General features: G+C 39.1%; 1 protein-coding gene across 1 annotated transcript in view; it reads right to left on the bottom strand.

Moving 5' to 3' along the window:
- Nucleotides 1-1,161: 1,161 nt before the first annotated feature.
- Nucleotides 1,162-26,055, bottom strand: part of Gap43 (growth associated protein 43) — an 88,612-nt gene continuing 63,718 nt past the window's right edge. Inside the window, exon 3 of the mRNA XM_021185603.2 lies at nt 1,162-1,830. Within this exon, the coding sequence (XP_021041262.1) occupies nt 1,745-1,830 (86 nt within the window). The 3' untranslated portion in view covers nt 1,162-1,744. The remainder of the gene's footprint in view (nt 1,831-26,055) is intronic.

Below are 26,055 nucleotides of genomic sequence, written 5' to 3' on the forward strand. Positions count from 1 at the left end.
TCTTGCCTTCTTCCCTTCCTTTTTTCCATTCCTTCCTACTTCCCTACCTTCCTTCCTTCCTTTTCCCCTCCCTCCCTCCCTCCTTCCTTCCTTACTTTCTTCCTACTTGCTTACCTTCTCACTGGCCTACTTGCTTATCTTCTCACTGGCCAGCTAGTGAGCCCCAGAGATGCACTTATCTTTTCCTCACCAGAAGTGAATCGCAAACAAGTCCCACCTTGCTTGGTTTTTTTTAAGGAGGATTAAAGTCCAGTCCTCGTGCCTAGTCAGCAAAGACATCAACAACTGAACTGCCTTAAGGTATACCATTTATTACATATCACTATCATCTGGTGCAACATTTGTAACTATTCACCAGCTTTGTGGGGGGGGGCTTAGACATTCATAATCTGAGGGGGGAAAGGTAAAATTGACTCTTTTCAATATTCAGGTTAAAATAAATCATCTAAAGAAGAGCCGTGGAGTTTCTAAGAGATACAGACATCTCTATGATATTTAATCTAGTGAAACCTGAAGCACTTTCCATCTGATAAACCAAAATTCATCTGAATCATGAAAATGCTTGCTTTTGGTAAGAGCAAACCCTAGACCTGAATTTTGTGTGCCTCTCCCACAAATTCCTGTGTTGAAACTCTAACCTCTACTACCTCAGAAAAGGATGTGGTTTGACAATAGAATCTTCACAATCGAGTCAGAATGAGGTTATTAGGGTAGACTTAATCCAATATGGCCAGCATCCTTAAAAAAGAGAAAAACTTGGACGCAAAGAAATGTGGAGAGGGAAGATATGAAGACATGTAGGAGAAAGGTAGCCATCTAGAATAAGCCATAGCAGAAAGCCTCCAGGGCACCATATTTTTATTGGTCTCAGAAAGAATCAGCAAGGCTGATATCCTGATTTCAGATATCTGGTTTTCACTACTGTGAGATAATAAATGTCTGTTGCTTAAGCAACACTGTGGTTCTCTCTCACAGCATCCCTAGCAAGCTATTGTGGTACCCAAATATCCCATTAGGATTGCAGCCCTTGGTGCTGGCCAGGGCCTGTGCTTCCCTCCCCCAGAGCTGTTGGCAAAACAGCTCAGAATAAATGATGAAGAGTCCGATGTGTGGGAACAAAGCGGCCGAAGAGATATGGGAAGGAAACACAGAGACACCAAATTTGATTACTCTCATGATTTATTAATATTCAGATTGAAAAAGGAGCCTCACAGCCTTAAGTTACGCTAATTGGCACATTTGCTTTATTTATTTTTAAAACAAACCGGTTTTTTTTTAATTTTTTAACCTTTTTGTTCATTCCATCACATTGAAAATGAGGAAACAGAAATGGTTTTTGAATTCACTTAATATTTTGGACTCCTCAGAACGGAACATTGCACACACACACTTGGAACAGAGAGAAATAGAGAGGAAAGTGGACTCCCACAGGGCCACACGCACCAGATCAAAAAACCGGGGTACAGTGCAAGAATTTCCCAAGATGACTGCATCATCATTACCAAAAACTCGCCATAACAACACCAAGAAACAAATGTTTAAGCCACACTGTTGGACTTGGGATCTTTCCTGCTTTTTTTTTTTTCTTTAAATGTTTGCCACACAGAGAGAGAGGGCTCATAGGTAGGAGAGGACAGGCTCACACACGTGAGCAGGACAGGAGAGGAAACTTCAGAGTGGAGCTGAGAAGGGCAGGAGAGACAGGGTTCAGGTGGGGGCAACGTGGAAAGCCATTTCTTAAAGTTCAGGCATGTTCTTGGTCAGCCTCGGGGTCTTCTTTACCCTCATCCTGTCGGGCACTTTCCTTAGGTTTGGCTTCGTCTACAGCTTCTGAGGAAGAAAACAAGATGGGGGAGGTAGAGGAAGGTTAGTATTTTGTCTCTGGAATCTGTTGAATGGTACAAGACATTGCTTCTTTCCAAAGCATTGCATAAGGGATGGCAATAAAGTGATGATTATTGTCCAGTAATACAATTTTCTAGATCAAAAGCCTTTAGTCTAGGATGCTGCTCAGCAACACACAAGAAAGAAGGATGAGTCCTTCCTCAGTAGATACTACATTCTCTAGTGTGTTCACGCGAGAGTTTCTCTCTCTGTGTGTGTGTGTGTGTGTGTGTGAGAGAGAGAGAGAGAGAGAGAGAGAGAGAGAGAGAGAGAGAGAGAGAGAGAGAGTTAGTTTTAGGTCAGATAACAGTTTGCATGGAGGAGTCAGTTCTCTATTCCCACCAATGTGGGTACCTGAAATTGAACACAGGCTGGCCATCTTGACCAAATCTCCAGCCCATCACTGTGGTTATCAATCTTCCATCCTCACAGTTGAGGTTCGGCAATAACCTTGTTTTCCTGTTACTTAGTGTCAAAATAATTGCAGCAAATAATTCATATGGTTCATTGAGCATCCGCTCCAATTTATCTTGCCATTTATTTTTAATAAATAATGTGAAATTTGAAAAGGAAAATACGCGAATTTTTACCTCCATTGGGGCTAGGGGAGCCTACTGATAACTGTAGTTTAATTAGGAGGAAGGCAATCTCCCTTGAGAAGGTAGAGTTGGGTCTTGTCCTTTGTGCTCTCCTTTCCCCAACATAGTGAGTGCCAGATAACACCTGGAAACATGGCACCTATCTTATGACCATGAAGAGACATTCTGTATACTAAATATGGTGGAACAGAAAGAAAACTCATCATTGCATGGGGTGTCCCACACTTGAACACCTGTCCATCATCCTTTTCAGTGAGGGAGATAAATAACCAACCACTTAAAACACAGAGGTGGTTTACAGTCTCTTGCAGCAGAGTACAGTACGTTCCAAGGGAAAACACAGATCTGTGACACTGTTATTGCTTTGTTTAACAAGATAGATTTATATCTTTATGAAGGTTGATTCCCCCAATTCTAAAACTTTCTCTGGAGAATTCAGCCAACAGATTATATGCCACAAAATATTCTACTAATATACCACCAGCCAGTATAAACAAAATCCATTTTCCCTAAAATTACTTGGTATCAACTAATCAGACATCTTATGCCCCAAACCAACATCACTCCTAAGTTCAGTGATTTTTCAGATAGAAGTTGTAGACTCAGCAAACATCTCTATCTATGGTTATAATTTATGATAGTGGAATGATGCAAAGCAAAATAAGCAGAGGGTAGGGGATGGGAACTCTGTGGTGTCTTGTTCCTATGATGTCATGGCATGTTTAGTCCTTCCAGCCATGAACTAGGAGAACACATGTAAGGTGGCTTCTATTAGGGATGCCCACTCAAGCCTACAAGTCCAATATGCCCTGGGGACTGGTTACTTGGGCATCTCCTGCCTAGCATGAATGGAAGCCAGGATCCCAGAATGAAAGTGGGTTTTCCATTTAAAGCATCCTGCTTGAAGCTCAGGGAATCCCTCTTATCAGATAGGCAGTTGTGAGAACTCTTCAAAAGTCCTACCTCACCAGTGATGTGTTAATTTTATAAGCCAGTTTAAGGAGGAGAGCACCAATCCTGCTATGCTAAGATTTGTGTTTCTACATGCTTTCTGGTGTGAAAGCTACCTATGCCCTTTAAAATGTAGCTTTTATTATTGCTTTGCCTCCTCTTCATACCTGCTCTCTTCCAGTCTTTCTCAGACGGATAGAGTCAAGATAGTCTTACTAGCCTGGCAGATTCGTATTTAATTAGAAGGCAATGGGTATGTTCTTTATGTTCTTGAAAACACTAAAGAAAAAAAAAGATGCCTCAGAGAGATTAAACTAGCGATATTAAATAAAATGGATTGCTATTGGGAGGAGATGCAGAGATCAGGGAAATGGACCTCACTTAGCAGGCCATTATAAATTATAAAAATGTGTGTGTCTTTCCAGTTGCTCACACAGAGAACTTGGGGTTCAGGTAAAGCTGAACAAAGACCACTACCATCAAACATAGCCTTGGAATTCCTTCTTTGTGAATATATTGAAAAATATATAATATAAGTAGCTCTGAGGAATAATGTTACCTTATAATGACTCACTCCTGCCCAAAGTTTTAAAGTCTTACAGGTTTTGCAGGGCTCACCAGTGTGAGATACCTCTGCAACACAGTGGTTACCCAGAAAGACCCTTTAATAGTATAGCTTTCCAACTGACAACTATTAACTTTCTAAGAACATTGCTTATTACAAGTTTTTGGATAAAGTGAACTCAATCTTGTCACCATAATATTACATGTGCCAGTATTGCCTGAGGATTATGGAGTTCTACTGTAATCTTTTCTAGAAGAAGGCTTCCTAACTTAATTTAAGTCATTGAGGTTCTGGTATAGCAATCTAGGATTCTATTAGAGGATTCACAGGGTGCCCAGCCCAGCTCAAACCTTTGAATATTAAAAGTACTCCAAAAGTGGTTTAATACCTTTGTTGGCTCCAAGAAACAATTTTAGAGCCCGTTAAAATTATAGAAGCACGATTCAAATGACCCCGCAGCATATAAATGGGTTAGATGTAGAAGCAGGAGAAGACTTCAAATCTATCCTACTGAAATAAAACCTTTGGAACTATGAGATGTGTGATTCGAGGGAGATATGAAGCTCAAAAGAAAGGGGGTTGTGTGCTGGGTAAAATAAGAAAGATTTTGTACTTGTGTAATAGCAAAAGAGGAAATTCTAAGAAAATAAACAGAAGACAAAGATTCCAATGACTTAGAAAAGCAGCTCTACTTCTCGTCTTTCTTGGGGTGTAATCAGGCTAAATCCTCTTCAATTCGCACAGTTTCTTCTGTCATCCTTTGCTTAGGCCTAAGACAATGATGAGTACAGAGCTGGTCACTGCTGACAGTTCTTTATTAAGAGAAATTTTTAACCTACAATTTTTTCCTTGATACATACATATATATATGTATATATATACAAAGTCAATATATATATTGACTTAATTGATGTAGTACACCCCTGCATATAGCAAACACATCTTCTGTGATGTGTTGAGGAGACAGTGAAAACAATAATAAACATCCCATTATAACTGAAATCTTTCATTACACTTATTTAACCGAAGGAAATATTTATAGCTACGGAGCATGATCAGTGATGGAGACCTTTAGCATAAAACTTAGATATAAACTCCTTCTCTAAATAAAAATAGCTATTTCTGTCCTTATATTTGCCCCTTTTGAATCCTGGTATCCAGCACAGACATAATACAGGAAGAGCTCTCAGTAAGCATTGGGTGAAACAAGAGTAAGTATCTTCACTTCGTAAACGATGAAATTGAAGTACAGAAAGAATTGGCTGTCAGTAAACTCATATGGTTTACTGACAGCCAAGCCATGACTAAAGTACAGCTCTTCTACTTGTTTTATATCAGCAGAACAAACTTGAGCAGCAGAAGTCAGAAAAATATTAATTTACCACATGAACACTAGAAAACCAGTAGCCAGAGTCTAGAAGATTTTGATTCCCTAAAAAACGAAGATCTCTTTTTTTTAAACACCCCAGAATGTAAATACCAGAAAATGACAATTGATGGGATTCACCTGAATCTCATTTAGCTTAAACTTAATCCAGAGGAAAACATAAAGTTAATTCTGTGTATATCTTATCTTGCTTGAAATATGAGTGTTTTTCCTGGCAGAATATTGAGCAGAAAGATTGACTTTTTGTCGTTGTTGTTTGAAATAAAGAGCTGACTACGTCATGAGAATAAAATGTATCAAATCAGGGGGTTTGGTGAAGCTTTTATAGGCTCGCAAGAAAGTATGCAAAGAAAAATAAAAGTCGGGAGGAAGGAACACTGGAAAGTCCTAGCCTCTCACCCTACCCCAATCAGGATGGATGGACTCAGTGTGAGGTCAGCTCAGAAAAACCCATGATATTGCTAAAGAAAACCCTACACACCAATGAAAGAAACTGTAGTCAGACACGATTATACCTACTTTAACAGGGCCCACTTTTACAGACACTAAATGCAGCCTCTGAAGGATTTTAACATCAGACAGAAAAGAATCGGTTAATCTCTGTAATTTGGAATAGGTCCGTTTGAATACACATGCAGGAAAGAACTTCTCTGTGTTATTAATATGCTTAACCCTCACTGATGCCAGCCATAAACAAGTCATACAGACAACAAAACACGTTGGCCATTCAGTTGTGGATCTACAATTTTGTGTTTTCTTCTGGAAGTGAGTGTAAGTTTTGACAGTCCTGGCCTTTTGTTAAGGTATGTTGCTTCAACTAACACTTCTAAGCAGCTGTTGATACGCTTAACAGTTTTAAGCAGACTTCTACTGTGTCGTGTCTATCCTTACAGTTTCATTAACCACCTCATGTTACATTTGGGGCGCCTGTATATAAATTGTACACATGGATGGTAAGTGACAGCTTACTCCAGCCTGTCATGGAGCCCACTCAAGCCTTCTTTCTTCTTGATATTGTGTTCTCTGTTCTCAGCTTACCTGAACCAGGATGGATGGATTCAATGGGAACTGTGACATGATATAGATATTCAGTCTCAGTGCCAATAAAATCTAGACATTGGACTTGCAAACATCTCAAAATGGTGGGGAGAACCCCGATTAGTGTTCTGTAATATGAAAGCCAGCCTTGGCACATTCTGGTGCTAATTATGTAATTTGTAAATGCTAGAGATGAGTAAATATGTAATCTTTGGCATTTTAGAAAAAAACCCACTTTGATCATGGTGGGAAGTGTGAAAGACATGAATGGCTGAGGCCAGCTGGTCACTCCAATTACCACAATCCAATTAGCATAAATAACTACATCCCTTATGTAGAGCATCACCCTCCCTCTGTGACAGTTGTTACTTAAGAGCCTAAGAAGTTAAAGGACTGAGGTCACATAGTAGGTGCCAAGAGACACCTATGGTTGGATAACAAAGGAGCAGAGGTAACAGGGCTCAGAGCTAACGAATGAGTCTGACGTGGGATACTGAAGTAAAGCAGAAGCCATGACAGTTAAAGAGTAGAACACAATTTTCCTCAGCCATTTGTCTCTGGATGCTACTTTTCATCATATTAAGCACTAAATATAATATTAATATTGATATTTTGTTAAATTTTTGTTAATTTCCCCCTATAATTAGGGAGAAAAATCACAGCACCTATGGTCTGGATGTTTGAATTGCCCCAAACTTGTATGTGGAAATCTTGATCCTAGCTGTTGGTATTAAGAGGATCCAGAGGTAGAGCCTTTAGCTGTGATTAGACCATGAGGATGGAGCATTCATGATTTGGCAGAGGGTTCTTTAAAACTGAACCACCAAGCACTCACTATTGCCTTCTACCGTGTGGAGACACGGAGAATGATAGATCTTTAAGGTCTCAGGCCTTCACTTGACCAAGTGAGCTGGTTGTCAGCCTAATTTTGGATCTACCATATGCCAAAAAAAGTGAGAAGTAAATTTCTGTTACTTAAAAGCCACCCAATTTGCAGTATATTTTTTCATATCAGCCAAGCTGAACTAGTTTGACAATATATACATGAATTTGTGTGTGTGTTTTAGAGGGATATATCATATGACCGGATGATGTCTCTCCAAGTTGATTATGATCATATCAAAATTAGCTCCGCAAATCTGGTCCTCTCATGAGGACTGGTGATGCATTTCGGTGGCTTGCATTAAGAACAAGAAAAAATATGTGTTTTTTAAGTATGAGATTGAGAGAATTTTTAAATAAAACATGTCATATTTTTAAGAGAAAACAATTATATCCACAGGAGAAGCTTAAGATAGGAAGCAAGAAAAACATTGAATTCGGCTTTCTCTTTATGCCGTAGTCTAAGTAATGTGAGTACCACCTAGTTATAAAACGAATATTGAGACAACTTAGACAGATGATTTTAATATTTAACAAATAGTTGTAACTTGCCTATCCAGCATTTTAGACTTTGCAAAATCTTGCTCTTTTCAACTTAAAGAACTCTTAGAAATTATCATGCTTGCAGAAAACCTCTTAATTTTATCATTTATTTATGTGTTAACTTAAAAGAGTAAGTCAATATCGTAGACAATAAAGCCATCTATTATTCATGCTTCAAAGCTGAAAGACACTTGAAAAAGAAGGAAAATGTGGTCATCCATTCATTAATGCACCTAATGAAAGCGACTGAGCTATGTTCTGGTCTATGAGCTAGGAGTAGATTAGCAGTGATTACAATGAAACTCAAACTGAAAATGTCTGTCTTCTGAGACTGTATATGCTAAGCAGTTTCTAGAATGATGTGTTGCTTATGGGGGGAGGAGAGAGAGAGAGACTTAGTAAGAGTTCAACATCATTTCTCTTGAGTCAAATTCTCTTAAATTTGCAAAGTTGAATGTTCTTAAAGAATGTCATATGTTAAAAAACAGGAGACCTTAGTTTCCCACACTTGTGACCCATGACTACCATGCTCTCCCCACACCATTCTTTTCTCAGTGCTCATTTGTTATTGGACCCAGAGCTGTGTCCATGTTAGGCAAGCCAGGCAAGTGCTCTGCCATCTAGCTACACCCCTAACTGTACGACGACCATTCTTTAAAATGCTCAAAGTCACATTAAAAGAACAATAAATACGTTAAATATTCCTGGATCCGTTTATACCGTGTAATGGTAGTCATAAATGACAAAACGAAGGAAGAGATTTGAGTGAACAATTTCACCATAGTCATTCAAGGTGTACATCAACCTGACTCTCCTATCCTTGCGGAAGAAGATCCTTGCTTCAGATGGGCGTCATTCATTTCCTTGAAAGGGTGAGTGGGAATAGCATGTCTGTGCCTTCCTTCTGTTGGTGAGCAAACACCAGGAACATATGCAGCAGCGGCTGCTTGCGTGCCCAGCCAGGCAGCCTGGTTGCAATGCTGTTAAGAGGGATGGCGGTGTTCCCAGCTGCCGACGCGCACATGCAGCTCTAATGGCCCCGTTTCTTGGCTCTCCTCCAGGTCCCTCCACAGCCCTACATTACTGAAATTAGGTTGAGTGGATTTCCGAGTAAAACATTACCTCTTGGGACCTGCCCAGCTCTCCCCAGTCTTGTCAACATTGATTAAATAGAAGCTGCTATCATCCTGGGGCCATGCCCACAATTACTCTACCAATCACCAATGGGCTGGGCGAACTTCCCTTCTCCTTTTTAGTTTCATCTTTCTTGAATATTAAGCATCCTTACCTCAAAAGCTCAAAGGAAAGCAAGTAGGAGTGCTTAGCGGCATACTCGCGTATGGCCCTTTTGTGATCCAGACCATCTTTTCCTGGAGCTTTACACCAGATGTCAAATTGGAGCCTGGGCTGGCTTTTGGTTCTCCCTGGGATCCATATTTTCCTTTGTCATTCACTTTGTTTCATATTTTAAATTATATTGAAATGCCAAGCACATACACATAATTTTTGATGCCAGGATAATGAACTAAATTACACTTCCACCCTTGTCCCTTGTTTTCTGAGCTTTTGAAAGAGAAAATAATCCGTTATGCACTTACATTTTTCAAAGAGTAACAAATAAGGATTTAATTAAGAAGAAATGTCAAAGGCAGCTGCCACGGGGGTCTTAGTGATACCCAGAACACACCATTACCATCCTCTCGCCTGCCCTGCGAGTTTCAGGACTAAGGAACTCTACAGTTTACCCTGACTCTTCCACCAATTCAAGCTCCCACAAATTAGATTTCCTTTCTCTGCTTCAGTTTCTGAATCTAGAGATAATAATATGGGCAATTGTGTCTGACCCAGCTCATTGCAGGCTATGTAGAAGTTATGACATGTACTGTAAACTATAAAGGGGACCACGTGTAGTCTGCTGAGTATTTAACCAACATGAAGTGTATTTTCTTTGACTTTACTCTAACTTGTGGGTTTTGTAAATTAACATTCTCCTTTTAAGACAAAAAAATTTCCAAGGGAAGAAAAACATCTATTTTTCCCCTCTATCTTCCTAGATAAAATAAGACCCTCCACAATACTTCTACATCTCTGGATGAAAGGATATATGTACTGTGAACAGCATTATATAGAAAAGCAGACACCTAGAAAAGGAATATTATTGACCAAGGGAATTCATTGCTCTAAAAGCTAAAAGGGAATACAGGCTTTCAACCAATAAAAGGAAAGCTGGTGTTTTTATTTTAAAGGAAAGGTGATCCAAAAAATCAAGACAAAAGTCAACGTGAGTCAACTTGCACCAGAAACCTTTTTCTTTTTAAGATTTATTTATTTATTTATTTATTTATTTTATGTATATGACTGCTCTGTCTGCATGTACATCTGAATGCCAGAAGAGGGCATCAGATCCCGTTACAGATGGTTGTGAGCCACCATGTGGTTGCTGGGAATTGAACTCAGAACCTTTGGAAGAGCAGCCAGTGCTCTTAACCACCTTGCCACCTTGCCAACCCTTTGGAAGCCTCTTAAACTTTATATATACATTTACTCTACACAATCATCAAAAGATAATGTCCTGCCTCCTCCCAGTACTGACAAATAGAGAGAGCAACAATTACAACTTATATAAGTTATCTAATAGATATCAATCATCTCTAGCATAGGAGGCAATAAATACACAAAAGTAAATTATTAAACTGTATTTCTTTTTGTGTATGTGTATATATGTGTGTGTTTATATGTGTATGTATGTATGTATATATGTATGTATGTATGTATGTATGTATGTAAGGTGCTGTGAACTCAAACCCAGTGTCTAGCAAGCTCTCTACCTGAGCTATATTCCTAATCGGTCTACTTCATTTCTTATTATGATTAAAATGAAAATGTCAACTTCTAAGAGTAGAAATTCAAACCCCAAACTTAATAGTATTTTCACAGTAGCATAACTACAAGGGAGACTTATTTTTGCATCTATCCTCCAAGATAAGTTACACACTGAATGACCAGTCCTAAATAATTCTATAAAGGTGTTAGTGCTCTATAGTTAGCAATATACCAGAGTGATCTGGTGGCTGGATCTAGTTCTAAGGCATTAGTTCTGTGAAACATGAGAGGAAAGGAAGGATGGGGAGTCAGCATACAGATAAGCATTTATGACACTAGGAGCAAAGAAATTTTGTGAATTGTGATATCAGGGAGAGCAAGGTAACTAGGATACTGTTTGTCATTCAGTGGCAATCAGATAAAGTTCAGCCTCAAAGCTTCCTGTGTTCCCCTAAGAACTTATCTATACTTCTAAAAGTTAAAGCTCCCATCTGACAAGACAGCTGAAAATATCCAGACTTCATCAGAGACTGTAAAAACCTAAGTTTTGTGTCTGTTCTTTCAGTATTGCAGAATCTATTCAGTAAGGAGACTGCAAGCAATCACTGTGATGTTGGCCCAGTTTGCCTTATGACCTTAAAAATTCTTTTTATTTTAGTGTTTTATTTCCACTCCCAGGAACTCTAGTTTTGTGCGTACACTCACACTCACACACACACACACACACACACACACACACACATACATATATACACACACACACACATACTTCAGTATTCTTTTGAGAATGAGTAACACATATATCTAGTTTTGATTTTGTAAATATTGTAAATAGCTTACCACAGCAAAAAAATAAAGAAAAAAAAGGAGGGAGGGAGGGAGGGAGGGAGGGAGGGAGGGGGGAAATCTTTCTCATTGTTACCTTATTTTCTTATTTGGCGTTCAGATGTACTCTTCATCTGTGCATATTTACCTGTGCCTGTCAGAGGTCTTCTATACATTGCAACGGTTGCTACTTGTGACTTGTAATTTATTCAATGCATACAGGAAATACTCAAAGTTAAGTCATTTGAATGTGTACTTGTCAACTCTCAAGACCAAGTTCAACTGATATTTCCCAGTTCTAAACTTGTCTAGGGAGAATTAATCACTCTTTCTTTCTTTCTTTCTTTCTTTCTTTCTTTCTTTCTTTCTTTCTTTCTTTCTTTCTTTCTTTTTTTTTTTTTTTTTTTTTTTTTTGGCTTTCGAGATAGGGTTTCTTTGTCTAGCCCTGGCTTTCCTGGAACTCACTTTGTAGACCAGGCTGGCTTCAAACTCAGAAATCCACCTGCCTCTGCCTCCCACGTGCTGGGATTAAAGGCGTGCGCTACCACCGCCTGGCTTCACTCTTTCTTTTCATAAGGAAATTGTAGTTTTTGTATCATTTGCTGATTTGTGAAGTCTTTTCTAGTCTTCAGTTGATCATGAACTAATGTCATTTTTTTCCAGGGATATATTTACGTGAAGTTATACTCTACAAAAGAGGAGTTTTTAAATGTGATAAGCTGATGAATCTCAATGCTTAAACATGCTTGAAAAAATTTGCATGTGTTTGTATTGTTTCCAAGCAGTAGAATTGTGCAAAATATCCATGCTAGCAAAATACTAAAAGTGATTTAAAAAATAGAGTAAAATCCATGAATCCTTTTTAAATATAAATACAACTTCAATAACCTTAGGCAGGAAAAATTTGTACCTATAGTGAAATTCCAACTTTTAAATGGGGGTTACAAAATGAATCTTAATAAACCAAAGTTCATAGCCCTGGAAAACATTTCCTTGGTAATTTTAAAGTTATTAATTTCACTAACAGTTATCAAGATATACAAGAAAAATTTTAAAAGAATGATATTTTAAGCATAACTATTCTTAATTGGCCTAGAGTAGGGGCTATGGGCTAGTCCTAGAATTAGACAGCATTAACTCCGCCTGTGACATTTGACTGTGTCTTTGCACTATTTACTTAATCTTTTGTAGCTTCATTTTCCTTATAATTAGCAGAAATGTTGGCACCTCTCTCATGAGGTTGTTATAAGAACTAAATGTGTTGAATTAAAGTCCTTCACAACATACTTCATGCTTAAATCATCTGTTGGTTTTGGAAAGGAATGTTGTTCAATGTCTGCTACATGCCAAGTATTGTATTTCGAAGCTTGACACAAAACAACTCTCTCTCTCTCTCTCTCTCTATATATATATATATATATATATATAGTGTGTGTGTGTTCACTTTTCATATTTTAATAAAGTAAGAATAACAAATTAACAGAAATGAAGAAAACTAGAAAACTGAACATGGAAAGAACGAAAGAGTGTCTTTCCTTGGCTCACATGGATGCATAATAAATGAGTTGACTTATTCCTCTAGTAAGAACTAGTAAGAACTCATTCAACTTTAGAGGAACTTTCAAATATTCTAACAAAAAGAAGGGAAAGTCTGTGCCCTACAAGGCTCTTGGTTCGAGATTGGCTATCTAACTACCTGTCTATCTATCTTCTATCTATCTATCTATCTATCTATCTATCTATCTATCTATCTATCTATCATCATTTATGTTATATTTCTTATATATCTTATGTATAATATATATGTATGATATATGATATATAATATATGTATAAATCTTATGTATAATATATATGATATATAATATATATGAAGAGATCAAATATATTATATCATATAATACATAATATATATCTTATATTATTATATATTATATATCTTATATTATTATATCATATATATAATATGTGTATAGAGAGAGAGAAAGAAAGAGAAAGAGTTCTTTGAAAAAAAGCTTTAAGCTTTGAAGTTGGGGCCAAAGTCCAGAAATGATTTTAAAGGCAAAGATGAAGAACTGGCTAAATAATAGGTCAGCAAAACAGAATGTCAGAGGTTGGCAGGATAAGAGTGAATTGAAGGCTCATGACCAGGAATGTACAACATTTCTGCTGCATCTTCATCTTACATACAAAGGAAATCTACTTCCAACCGAAACTTCATACTGGTTGATTTCAATGGCAATGGCAGGTCTGGGGTTTACTTAGCTCTGTGTGTAGAAAACATGAATGTATATTAAATGAGCAGGATCTAAACTGCCACTTATATCAAGCTGGGTAGTGTAGTGAATCTTGCACCCAATGGACCAGTTACACAGTGAATAGGGATTTTTTTCTAGATTTTTTTTTTTTTTTTAGAATTTTCAAGTTATCATAGACAATTTTAAGAAAAAGAAACTTCCTTCATTTGGTCATGTTATGAAAAATATTTTTGATTTCCAGGAAGTCTTGTGGTTATGTGAGGAGGGGCTTGAGCTGAGGACAGGATCCCAGAGAAGGCTTCTCCAAGGCAGCCATACTTTTCACTTATGCACAACACTCCTGCTCCAACCTGCAGGACTTAAATAACAGGATTCTTGAGTGAAGGGAGCTGCAATGACAAATTTGGGATCAGGAGACACAAAGGAAGGAGACAACACGAAAATTCCTATTCAAGTCTCATTTACTCTTGGGAAATGGAAGGTTTATAAAGCTGAAAACCGCAGAAGGAATTTCCTCAATGTACACAGGCCAAACTGGTGCTTGGTAACATATTGATGCCAAAGGAATGTCCTCATTGTAAAATGTCCAGAGAACCCCTTATCATAAAGTGTCCTGAGTCAACAGAAGCAAGGTAAGAGAAACCAAGAGTGTTAGTTAATAGATGATGGCCCAGGGACAGAATAGAGACTTGAGAAGCCAGTGCCTTCTGGGCCCCATCATCTCTTTATCTTCCCACATAAGAAATCCCACCAGAGTGTGGACACAGTCAGGCTAGGAAGTCACTGACTGTCTTCTCAAATGACACCACAGCCCCCCAAAAAGTCACACTTCTAGAAACTTTTGTCAAACTTGACAGAAATTGGCACTTCCCTTTCGTCTCCTCAACCCGGAAAAGATTTTCTGCAGTTCTCTCTGACACATTTTGGAGGAAGTTACGATTCAAACAAACAAACAAACAAACAAATATCGTGCACTGCCCACCATGGCAGACCGTATTCTCAAACGTTGAGGCACAGTAAAGCCTACCTTCTTCCAACAACCAGAAAATGAAAAGTCCAAAGCAAACCAGCCTGGCATTATGTATTTGATATTATTTATTAGGGTTTACTATTTAATAAGCTTAAGGGAGGTTTAACAGGAGAAGCAAGCTTATTGGCCATTTTTATCCATACACGCTCTTCGCTTCTTTTTTACTAATCTTTTTCTCTTCCTGAACTATGTATAAACTTTGTATGGCTCACTGAAGTGAGCCACCCCAGACCTTATCTAGAGATTTGTGTCTTTTTTGTAATTTCCTTTATCTTTTGAGACAATAATTGTAAGGATGGCTAAAATTATAAGGAATTATACTAATAACAATCTGCCTTTAAAGAAATATATAGATCTGCATATAAATCTACATGAATAGTTCAAATGAAATTTTCCCATCTGAGCTGACAATACTCCCTCCAAGAGCCAAAGTCTGTCTAATAAAAACCCCAACAGCAAGCATAACTTCCCCCTTTTTCAGCTTTCTTTCTCAGTCTCTCTCTATTTTATTTGTTCGTTCATTCATTCATTCATTCATTCATTCATTCACTTTTACATCCAAATCTCGGTTTCCCCCTCCCTCCTGTCTGCCTGGTCTCTCCCCACATTTCTCTTTCCTCTATCTACTCCTCCTCCTCCAGAGAAACCCCCTTTTCAATAATTAACACTCAGGAGACTCCTGAAACATCACAGGCTATTGGCCTTACTTGACTCTCAGAGATGGAAGATTAGTCCCTATTCCTGAAGACACCATGCATTTCAAAGGTAGGCAGGGCCCAGAAGTCCTTGAGCTGGAACTAACCTCAAAGCCTCCTCCTGTGACTTGTGTCACAACAGACCTTGAGAAAATTAATGAGCTATCTTCTAGGTGATATTGATTTTTATTTAAAAGAGCCTATACTGATCCTCAACAGGGTTTTCACATACATTGAGTTAGCATCACCCACTACGAAGTTGATAGTTTCAACATTCCTTTTTAAAAGAAAAAACCAAGCAAGGAAACAAAAACACCTCAGGGCTTCCAAGTTCCTACAATCTGATAGCAGATGATATGATTTGGTTATCTGATCCCAGGACTGAGATTCAGAAATTAAATCTGGGCATGTCCTGCTTGTAAACACCCATTGGGTAGGTGAGATGTAACCCATGAGAGAGTTGCACCCATAGACCACACTCAGCTAGGCCCTTGCCATGACTCATGACTGTGATATGTTTGGGTAGAACTTGAGCCTAGGCAGACAATTATTTATCCTTGTTGTGTAATTTTCCCTTATGGCTGTGTCTACACAGCACCCAGCAAACTAGCAACTTGGCAGTTGTCTTGCTAATTTTATCAATGCAAATGGCTGAACTACATAATTCAGGACAGAAAATCCTAAGTCTGTATATATTACCACAGACTTGGCATGTGATGATTCATAAAATTACAGTAAATTGTTCATGTAATTAGTGAAAGCTGCGGGAGCCTTTTGGATGATGAAATCTCTCTCAGCTCCTCCTTCCCTGGGAGAACAATGGAAGATGGGGGTTCTGTGCCTTGCCTAAAGTCACAGTAACAATGCAGAAAGGAGGGATCCTTCCAAGAGACCATATCGCTCACCATCCCAGGAATGAGTGGACTCTAATGCTGATTTTATTTTATACCTCTCCCCTGTGTTCCTAAATGTACTGTATATCTCTATTGCTTCCATCTTTCTCTACCTCCATTCCTATTTTCCTTTGTGACCTACAAGACAATTCAATATAATCTTGCTTTAAGATCTATCAAAAGCAATCTTCCACTCTCTGGAGGCTCACAGAGCCAGTATTGAGAATTACTGCTTTATAAAATTTCAGTGTTGTGCTCAGTTTGTAGGAGGCAAAGTGGAAATCCTACACAGAGAAGGGGAAAAATATATCGGGACCTCTAAATGAGTTCATTAGGCCGAATAGTAACTACGGATTAGGCTACATTTTATAAATTAAATAATGAGTTGCTGAATGGTCAAAGTCCAGAAGTGGTTAAAATTATTACAAATGCTGTCATAGCTACGAATCCATAAGAGATCATTTTTATGTCCTGTAAAAGAGGAAATAAAAATGAATGCCATTCCTTTGTCAACCACCCCCTCCAGATTCCAGTGGTAGCAGAACATTACAAAACCAACTGTGAGGGTTTAACCCAATTTTGAAGTTAATTTAAAAAACATTATTGTAACAAGCAAAACCCATAAAAGACATTTGTATTATAAGCTTACACGTGGGTAAATAGATGCAATCCCCACCTCTTACTGGGACAATTCATTCTGTACTCATTGTGTGCTTTGGTTTCCTGGGGCTTGTCAAATTATGGTGCTGCTTTTGAGTAAAAGAATTGCTTTAGGAATCAATGTTATTCACTGGAACACAATCAGAATTGTATTGGAAAAGTAATATTAGTATTTGTAGCGATTTTTTTCTTTTTAGTCCCAATCTCCAATCTCTTATATGTAGTGACTGAAGGTTACAGCTTTGGCTATTTGGGGATATTAGGAGAATAATCAGCGAAAGAATAAAGATTCCTGGAGTCTGAATGTTATCTAGGACAGAATCATTAGGTCCATTATTTAAAGTGCAATTTGAAAATTTATCCCTCAAGCTGAGCATAGTGGCTCATACCTGTAATTTCAGAACTAGGGAGGCTAGTGAGGAGGATTTCCAGGAGTTGCTGATCAGTTTGGGCTACAGAATGAGGTCCTGCCAAAACAAGAAAGAAAACCAAACCAAACCAAACCAAACCAAACCAAACCAAACCAAACCAAACCAAACCAAACAATGAAACAAATGAGGAAGAAAGTCACCCCTCTCTGTTTCTTTATTCAGTGTTTACACTCCAATAAAGCCATTCTTCAGGATGTATTGTACATAGAAATAATCTCCAATTATCCATTTTTAAATACATCTTTTGAGATTACTGGAAATTGGTCAGGATATATAGCAACTCTTTAGTGTTACAATGGGAATTGAAGACCCTGGCATACCCCCAATCTGGTGCAGGTATCCACGGTGACACCTCCAGAGACAGGCAGTCTCCACTTCTGCAACTCTGAGTGTAAATCATCCCTGACATTCCACAGAAATCTACCAACGTAATCTTTATGTAGCCTGTCTTCCCGAAGAACATACAACAAATAAATTAGTAATCTTTCTTCTATCCAATGCCTTTTGTAAAACTCCAGGGCAAACACTTTTCTGATCATGTGTACTAACCTATTTTTTCCAAGAAACAAACTTCATGTGAGGAAATTGTCCATCTTTTCTTTGCCCTCCCTTTCTTATTTTCCTACCTGTGCCCTCCTTGAGTTCACCAAAACAAAACAGAACAATTGCTTTCTAAACTCTAAACCTTAATTACCCTCGCTTCCATGTTGTATTTGTGTTGGACCTTTGACTGTTTGGATTTACTTTTGAATATTGACCTTTATCTGAGATCTGTGACGGAGAAGCCAGCAGTCGTTAAGAAACTTGCCCATTATTTGGCTTCCTGAACACTCCCTATCCTCTTGTACTCCAGGAAGTGACTTGCCACAAAGTTCCTCTTCATATAGTTTGCTGCTCTCGCAATCAGGACTCTTGTATGGCTCCAGAATGCCACCCTTGTATACCTGTAACAATGCCAAGCATTGACCTATTCTACTGACAAGCCTGGACAGGACACTCGGAACCTCTAAATCAGCATTCCTTGTCTCTATCATCTTTAGCTGTGACTAGAACTGTTTGTCCCTTTGAAATGAGCTGGACACCTGAAAAAGAAATCCTGCTCAACTGCATGAAGTTCCTCAGTTTTTCAAAGCAACTCCAACTGTAAATCACTTCAACAATAACCAGTCCATTCCTGCCTACAACACACTTAAAGAAAACCAAGATACTATGATCCTAGTGGTGGGATTCCAATTGTTATAACCTACTAAAAACTATCTCTTAGGATACCGGCACATTTTGGTTCTTCTTACACTACTTTTCTTTTGTATGTTTAATTATGAATTGGTTAGGGTTTATTCTGGCCTGTAGAGCCAGACTTCCTTTCCTTGACCGCTAACATGGTTATCACCTAAGATTCAACTCTGAAAATCATCTTTGCTGCTTGTTTCAAAGACCCACTCTTCCAATGACCTTAAAGTGAGCCATTAAAAGTATCCTATCACACCTATTTTTAATTATATTTATTTTTTATTATGGATATGTACATGCCAAGGTATGTAGGTGGAGATTGAAAAAGTAAGTGGAGGACTAAGGTCTCTTCTTTCCCCATGCGAATTCTGGAAGTCTAATTTCTGTCACCAGGTTTGGTGGCAAGTGCCTTTCCCTGCTATGCTATCTCACTGGCATGTTCCCCATTTTTCAATCTTTAAACAATCTTGTAAGCATATTGATTTCTTTAATCACAAAACTTTTATCTTTGTGTCACATTCACCAAATTCCAGATTCTTTGGCTAAATATTTTTCGGTATCCTTAATTCCCATGCTACCTTTACTACCATATTTTAAAGTATACTGAACCTTACCTGGCCATTCCTTTTATAAATTTAACAAATCTGCCCTTCTCATATCTTGGTGACCTTTCTCTATATGGACCCATATCTCTTCATTCTTCTTTCCCTGGCATCCTCCCCAACTGAAGCCATAAAGGTGAGGTTAAAAAGTACAGCTATACTGATAACGTTGATGCACAAGAATGTTCGATTTGAAAGGAATAGAGATCAGCCACACAACCACTGTTTGGGCGTGAAGCCAGGTAATGGGTGGAAGATGAACAAAGTATCCAAAGTACATGGTTTTGGGGGTAGTCCAAGAGCCAGTAGGTAAGCAGTGGAGAGTGCTGGAACACAGTAATTAGGCTAAGGCCAGTTCAGATAGATTAGCAATAAACTATGGAAACCAATCAGTAAACAGTAGAGTCCTTCTCATCATATGCCTATGAAGAAATGTTATTTCTAGCTTTGTGGGAGTATAAGACTAGGCATGAGTCTCAGATCAGCTGGAATTTTAGAAAGCGCTAAATGATGTAGGGACTGGAGTAATATAAACTAACTGAAGGCCTAGTTAGTGGGATGCTTTCCAAACTAATGGTTGACACAAGTTGATTCAGTATTGAGATAATTGTGAGACGGGCTATCTCAACTACCTTAATCTAGGAGGAAGAATATTCCAAAGTCAGGGACAGAACACAGCTGAAAAGACATATGCTAACTTCATTGATGAGACTTATATGGGTACGTGACAGTACACCCAGCTGATTGCAGAGGTTGCTGGAGAACACAGTAACATCTGAATTAATGTAATCACATCTTAGAGTGCCTTTCTGCTTTCAAGTAGCTAAAACTCTCACTTAATGGGAATGGGAGTGGGTGGGTTGGTGAGCAGGGGAAGGGGGGAGAGAATAGGGGATTTTGGGAGGGGAAACTAGGAAAGGGGATAGGTTATAAAGGAAAACTCAGTTTAACGAATTGTATTCTCTTTGAATATTTGTGTTTGTGTGTTTGTGAGAGGGGAGGAGGGGAGGGGGAAGCAAATAGAGAGAGACAGAGACAGAGGCAGAGACAGAGACAGAGACAGAGACAGAGGCAGAGAAGTGAAGAAGCAGACACACACATTTCACAGTGTCCATATGAAGTCATAGGGCAGCCTCAAGTGTCAGTTCTTGTCTGCCACTTGGTTTGAGACTGGGCTCCTCATTCCTTGCCACTCCATACACCAGACTACCTGTCATGCAAATTGCTGGAGAGTCTGTTATTCTGCATCTCGTCTGTGACAGGAGCTCAGATATTACAGACACATACTAGTATGTCTGGTTTGATTTGGAAAATCTGACCTCAGGACTTCAATTTCTCTTTACCCACAGAGCTATTTCTCCAGCCCTAATTTTGTTTTCTAAGTTAGGTGATTTTTTTTTAAATAAGATTTTAGAAGGTAATCTCAAAATTCAGTGATATGTGTGTGTGTATATATATATATATATATATATATATATATATACATATATATACATATATATACATATATATATATTACATACATACATACACACACACTATGGAATAAAAATATATCAGAAAAATACCTTTCATACATTTCATTCACGGGAACAAAGAAATTTGATGGATCATCAACATTCTCTATCCTGAGACTGCTGGGAGTTTCAGGGATGATTGACAGGTCACACCCATGAAAACATGCAGAGACATCACAGAAGAATCAGAAATTATTTATTTGAGTTTGTGTTTGGTGAAGTGGAGATGAATGCAAGGAAGCGAACACTGTTCCACATTGGAGTCATGTCAAGGATGGGTAGTTTTATGACTGGACACCTCAATGAATATCATGTACAAAAACCTAGTTGTTTATGCAACCAGGCTAAGGACATAGCTGTCCGTTTTGTATTTGGACATTGTTTAACTTAGACTGTGTTCAGACTCACTCCTAGTTGTCCTATAAAAAGTACCTCTGCCTAATTTTTTGTGCTTTGTAAAATGTTTATATACATGGGAGAACTCGACAAAGACTAAAAACCAGACCAGACCCTGGTTGTTAAGGACAGCTTTTCTTTTCCTCAAGAGAAATAAAGATTTCAACTTGACTTTTATAGATATGAGGTGTCACTTAAAGCTCTTTCTTGTATTTTCCTATAATATCAAAGACATGTAATTCCCCTGGAGCCACATAGAAAGAGAAATTATATTGATTGCCTGGTGCCAGTGAAAACTTCTGCCTCACCCGTGTATCAGCTGTAGCCTTACCCTGAAAAGGCTTTTATTGGCTTTTAAAGATGCTTATATCTCCCAGTGGACTAGTGGCACTGTTTTCTAATTTAAAATATTTTAATTAAATAAAATCCTTCGTGAGAAAAAAAAAAGAGCAAATGCAATCAGCCTGTCAGCTCAGTTGTCCTCTTACTGAACTGACAGGACAAGACAGTACATTTGGGGTTCTCACCCGCTCTGCTCTTCCCCCCGCCCCTTCCTTTAATGGTCTGTCAAAAGGAAACCTCAGCCAGTGTTGGCACTAATGCCTGTTGTAAATAAAGGGAAATGGGAGGAAAGAGGAGTGGGGGAGAGAGGAGAGGGTGTGTTAGAATCTAGATTTGCAGTTCAATTGCAAAGCTTCTCTCTGAGTGTCTAGACACCAGCTGCCTGGTTGCCATGGGAACCCACTAACTTTGGCTGATGGATTGAGTAGCAGTGATTCTCTGGAGATCTGGGTGGGAGCTTGGTGGTGGGGAGAGGCAGAGGAGGGTTGGGATAGATGGAATAGATACAGGGTGTTACAATAACATGGGGCACAATAAGGGAAAACAAAAGTATTTTGTGAAAGGGTAACCTTAAGCCCGTTCCAGTTTCTCTCAAACACCTTACTCATGGTGACAAGCTATAAATCTGCTGTTTCCAACAGGTGTCAGGACACAGGTTGCTAAAGACAAATAGCTGAGCTGGAGTGATTATATTCCTGTCAACCTCCTGCCAGTGCCGGAGTACTTTAGTGAGCCAATGCTTACCACAGTCAACAGACTCAATGGAGAAGTGTCAACCCAAGTCTTGGGGGTAGGAAATCCCCAAGAATGGCTTCCACATTTCAAGTACTCAGCAGCGATAGTTAATCACAGCTCTACACACACACACACACACACACACACACACACACACACACACATTGTATTCTTCCCACTTACCCAAATTATATGCCAGGGTTAGGCAGCAGTTTGAGTAAGAGAAGGTGGTGACTATGCCATGAATTGACTAAGGAATGATAGGTTTCCAGTTTAGGACAAAACTATTAACCACACAACTGTATTTTGTTCTCTTATTCACACGCAGACTACTGTCATGGGAAATTCTCAGTCCACAGACTCGGGAGCTTTCCAGTTCCTTACTGGCGCCCTGGTCCCTGCTGTCACACCTTCCTATTGGATTGGAATTTTCAGGTTGCACTGAAGCTCTCACCCCTTGCCTCTCCCATCACCCTCTCTGTCCCAATTCATACCCTGGCTATATCTCTTCACTTCACTCTCTAAATGCAGCCACCCATAAGTGCGACTCACAGTCCTTGCTCATCAAAGTTCACCCCCAACTCATACAGACGAGGTTCATTGTTGGCCTCAGTGTTCTGTCTTTTCACAGGCACCTTTCCTAACTCCAGTCCACATCTAAAGGAAGACCCACTGAGTTCACTGCTGTTTTCTAGGTCACAGGTGTTTTTTTAATCAGGCAGCGCTAATAGATAACGTGAAACTTAATCTTTAGATGATGACCAACACTTATGTGTTGAATCTGAAGGAGTACATCTGGAATAGTTGTTTCTCGGATGGTAATAGTATTTTAGGAAGCTGCAGAATCTTCAGGAGGCGGGGCCTTGTTGGAAAAAGGAGGTCACTGTAGACAAGATTTTGACAATTATAGGAGGGCTAGCCTGTGGTACCTGTTCTGCTCCCTCTGTTTACTGGTCCACAGGATATGAATAGTCTAGGCCATGTGCTCCCGTTGTCAAGAATGGGACTGTCTTGCCATAACTTCTGAGCCATTATAAAACTACCTGAATTGTGAACTCAAATCATTCTTACAGTAACAGACATCACTCAAAGCTGAGTGTCCTGAATGCATATGTGTGCATGTGTGTGCGCACATATGTGCATGCTTACGAACTGCTATATGTATGGCAGTATGCTTTTTTTAGTTTAATCTTTATCTATGTATAAGCATCATATGTACATATACATATATTTATGTATATTCTGTAGGCTTTCATACAATGGACCCTTTCATGAAATATTTAAATTACATTGCGATGTAGTCAGCATGTAAGAACATCCAACATACTAAAGCAGAACCACTGTTGGGTAAATGCTGAGCTCATCATAATTTATGGCATAGAAAATTTGAATCCACAGAAGCTTCATAGACACAAAGGCTTCCACAGCTTTGATTTGCTGATTCACCATGAGAGAAAGATAGCTCACTCCGATGCAAATTTGAGTTTTACACATCTATTTTCAGTCAGTGAAGAATCCCCAGTGGTTGAAATAAAACCATGCCTTACTTATTTTTCTTGCTGCTGTGGCCACACATCTGACAAGAAGCAAGTTAGGAGAGAAATAATCTGTTCTGGCTTACAGTCTGAAATGATAAGAGTCCACCACATTGATGAAGACGTGGGGGCAGAATTGTGACGGGGGCGGGTCACCCTGTGTCCATAATCAAGAAGCAGAGAGTGAATGGGGAAATGGAGATGAGCATTAAAATCTCATGCCCCATCGCTCCATTGCCCCATGAACCACATTGGGAAAGGCTACCCCTCCTAAAGATCCCACAACCTTTCACCAGCTTGGGACCAACTGTTCAAACACATGTGCTGTACAGGACATTTTGCATTCAAGCCCAAACCTTTGGATTGGTGAAACTTGCTGCCTGCCCTTTATGTATCCTTTGTCTTAGGAGCATGATACACTGTGCCTGACCTATGACTGCTCCTCCATGCAGAGAGAGAGAGAGACTGTGAAACAAGATCCAGCTCTTTGGTGCCATACCTGCATGGGTAATGATCTGAATTATCAAAGAGTCTACAAAAGCAAAGGAAGATGGGGAGAAATCTATTCAGGCAAAGAGAAGAAGTACCTGTGTGGTAAAAAGGGACGAAACCCACCACGTAAAAGTGAGCATGTCTCCTTTGCCACCTAGGTGATATCTTTGAGAACAAGTCTGGCTACTTTGTTTTCCTTTAAATGATAACAACCAAAGGAAATGCCTGCCATATTGCCATGTAGATGACGCCTTTAGTCATGAAATGAAACAAATACCTGCTATAATCTTGCTCCGTGTTCTACTTTCTAGGAATACAACAGTGTACAACACAGTACTAAAACAAAGAATACCTTGTCTTCATGAACCTTATATTGCAAATAAATCATGAAATCTATAATATGATACAGTTTTAAGTGTAGTTCAATCTTATAATAGATGTCTATACCATTCCATGAGCTCAGAAAACATTATGGACAAGTGGGTAGAAAGTGTGTAAAAGCTGGAATATGTCATGAAACGTTGACATATACACAGTCATTACAGTTATGAACAGAGAGCAGCAGTGAATAACTGGTGAAGACTGGGTGGTTCAGCCTCCATCATGGATAGAAGAGGTACCTGTGAGTCCATGTCCTTGGCAGCTAAATCTTGCTCTATCTTCTTAGGACTCTGCCTTCTGTGTACCATGAAGAAACTTCCCCATCTCATGCTGTCATTCTCATAATGTTTTGCCTAGGCCAAGGAGCTATGGATTGACACCCCTGAAACAATAGCCTTTCCTCTCTGTGGATGTTTTTATTACACATTTTGACTACAGCCATGTAAGAGTAACCAACACAGTTGGTCATCAAAGGCATACATTGGACGGGAAGTAAAAAATGGAAGAACCAAACTTTGAAGTGACACAAAATTTAGAAGTAAGAAGAAAGAAAATGATTGAATCCAGGGTTAAGGGATAAGACTAGGTAAAGAACTATGTGCCTGTGAGTTTTGTTAGCGTTGGCACAAAGCAGAGACTTCTGGGAGGAAGGAACCTCAATTGAAGAAATAGCTCTAGCCATATCTATGCAGTATTTTCTTGAGTGTTGCTTGATGCAGGAGGACCCAGCATGGCCACTTCCACCCCTGGGCAGACAGGAGATATAAGGAAGGTATGAGAAAGGTACCCAGATGTGAGCCTAGGAGAAAGCCAGGCTCCTTTATGGTCTCTGCTTCAGTTCCTGCCTCCAGGTCTCTGCTTCCCCCAATTTTGGACCCAATGATGAACTGCAGTTTGTAAGCCTTCTCATTCTCTAAGCGACTTTTAGTCATTCTATCACAGCAGCAGAAAGGAAACTAAGACATAATCAAAGACCAGTGGTGAAAGTATTTCCAAGTATAGTAGGAGCTGACTGGTTAACCATCAAATGCTAGGCAAAGCTGAGAACTCCAAACTGACTATTGCATTTCCCACTATGGAAGAAATCTGTGATTTTGGACAAGATTCTTTAAAAAAAATATTATTCATTTTATGTATATGAGTATGCCATCACTGCCTTCAGATATACCAGAAGAGGGCACCAGGTCCCATTACCACAGGGCCACTATGTGGTTGCTGGAAATTGAACTCAGGACCTCTGAAAGAGCAGTCAGTGCTCTTAACCACTGAGCCACCTCTCCAGCCCTTGGATGAGATTCTTTAAATTGAAGCTGGGAAGATGGATATGATCATCAGGAATTGAAAGAAAATGGGAGAGAGAG

The sequence above is a fragment of the Mus caroli genome, chromosome 16 (genome assembly GCF_900094665.2).
Source record: "Mus caroli chromosome 16, CAROLI_EIJ_v1.1, whole genome shotgun sequence".
Taxonomy (NCBI): Eukaryota; Metazoa; Chordata; class Mammalia; order Rodentia; family Muridae; genus Mus; species Mus caroli.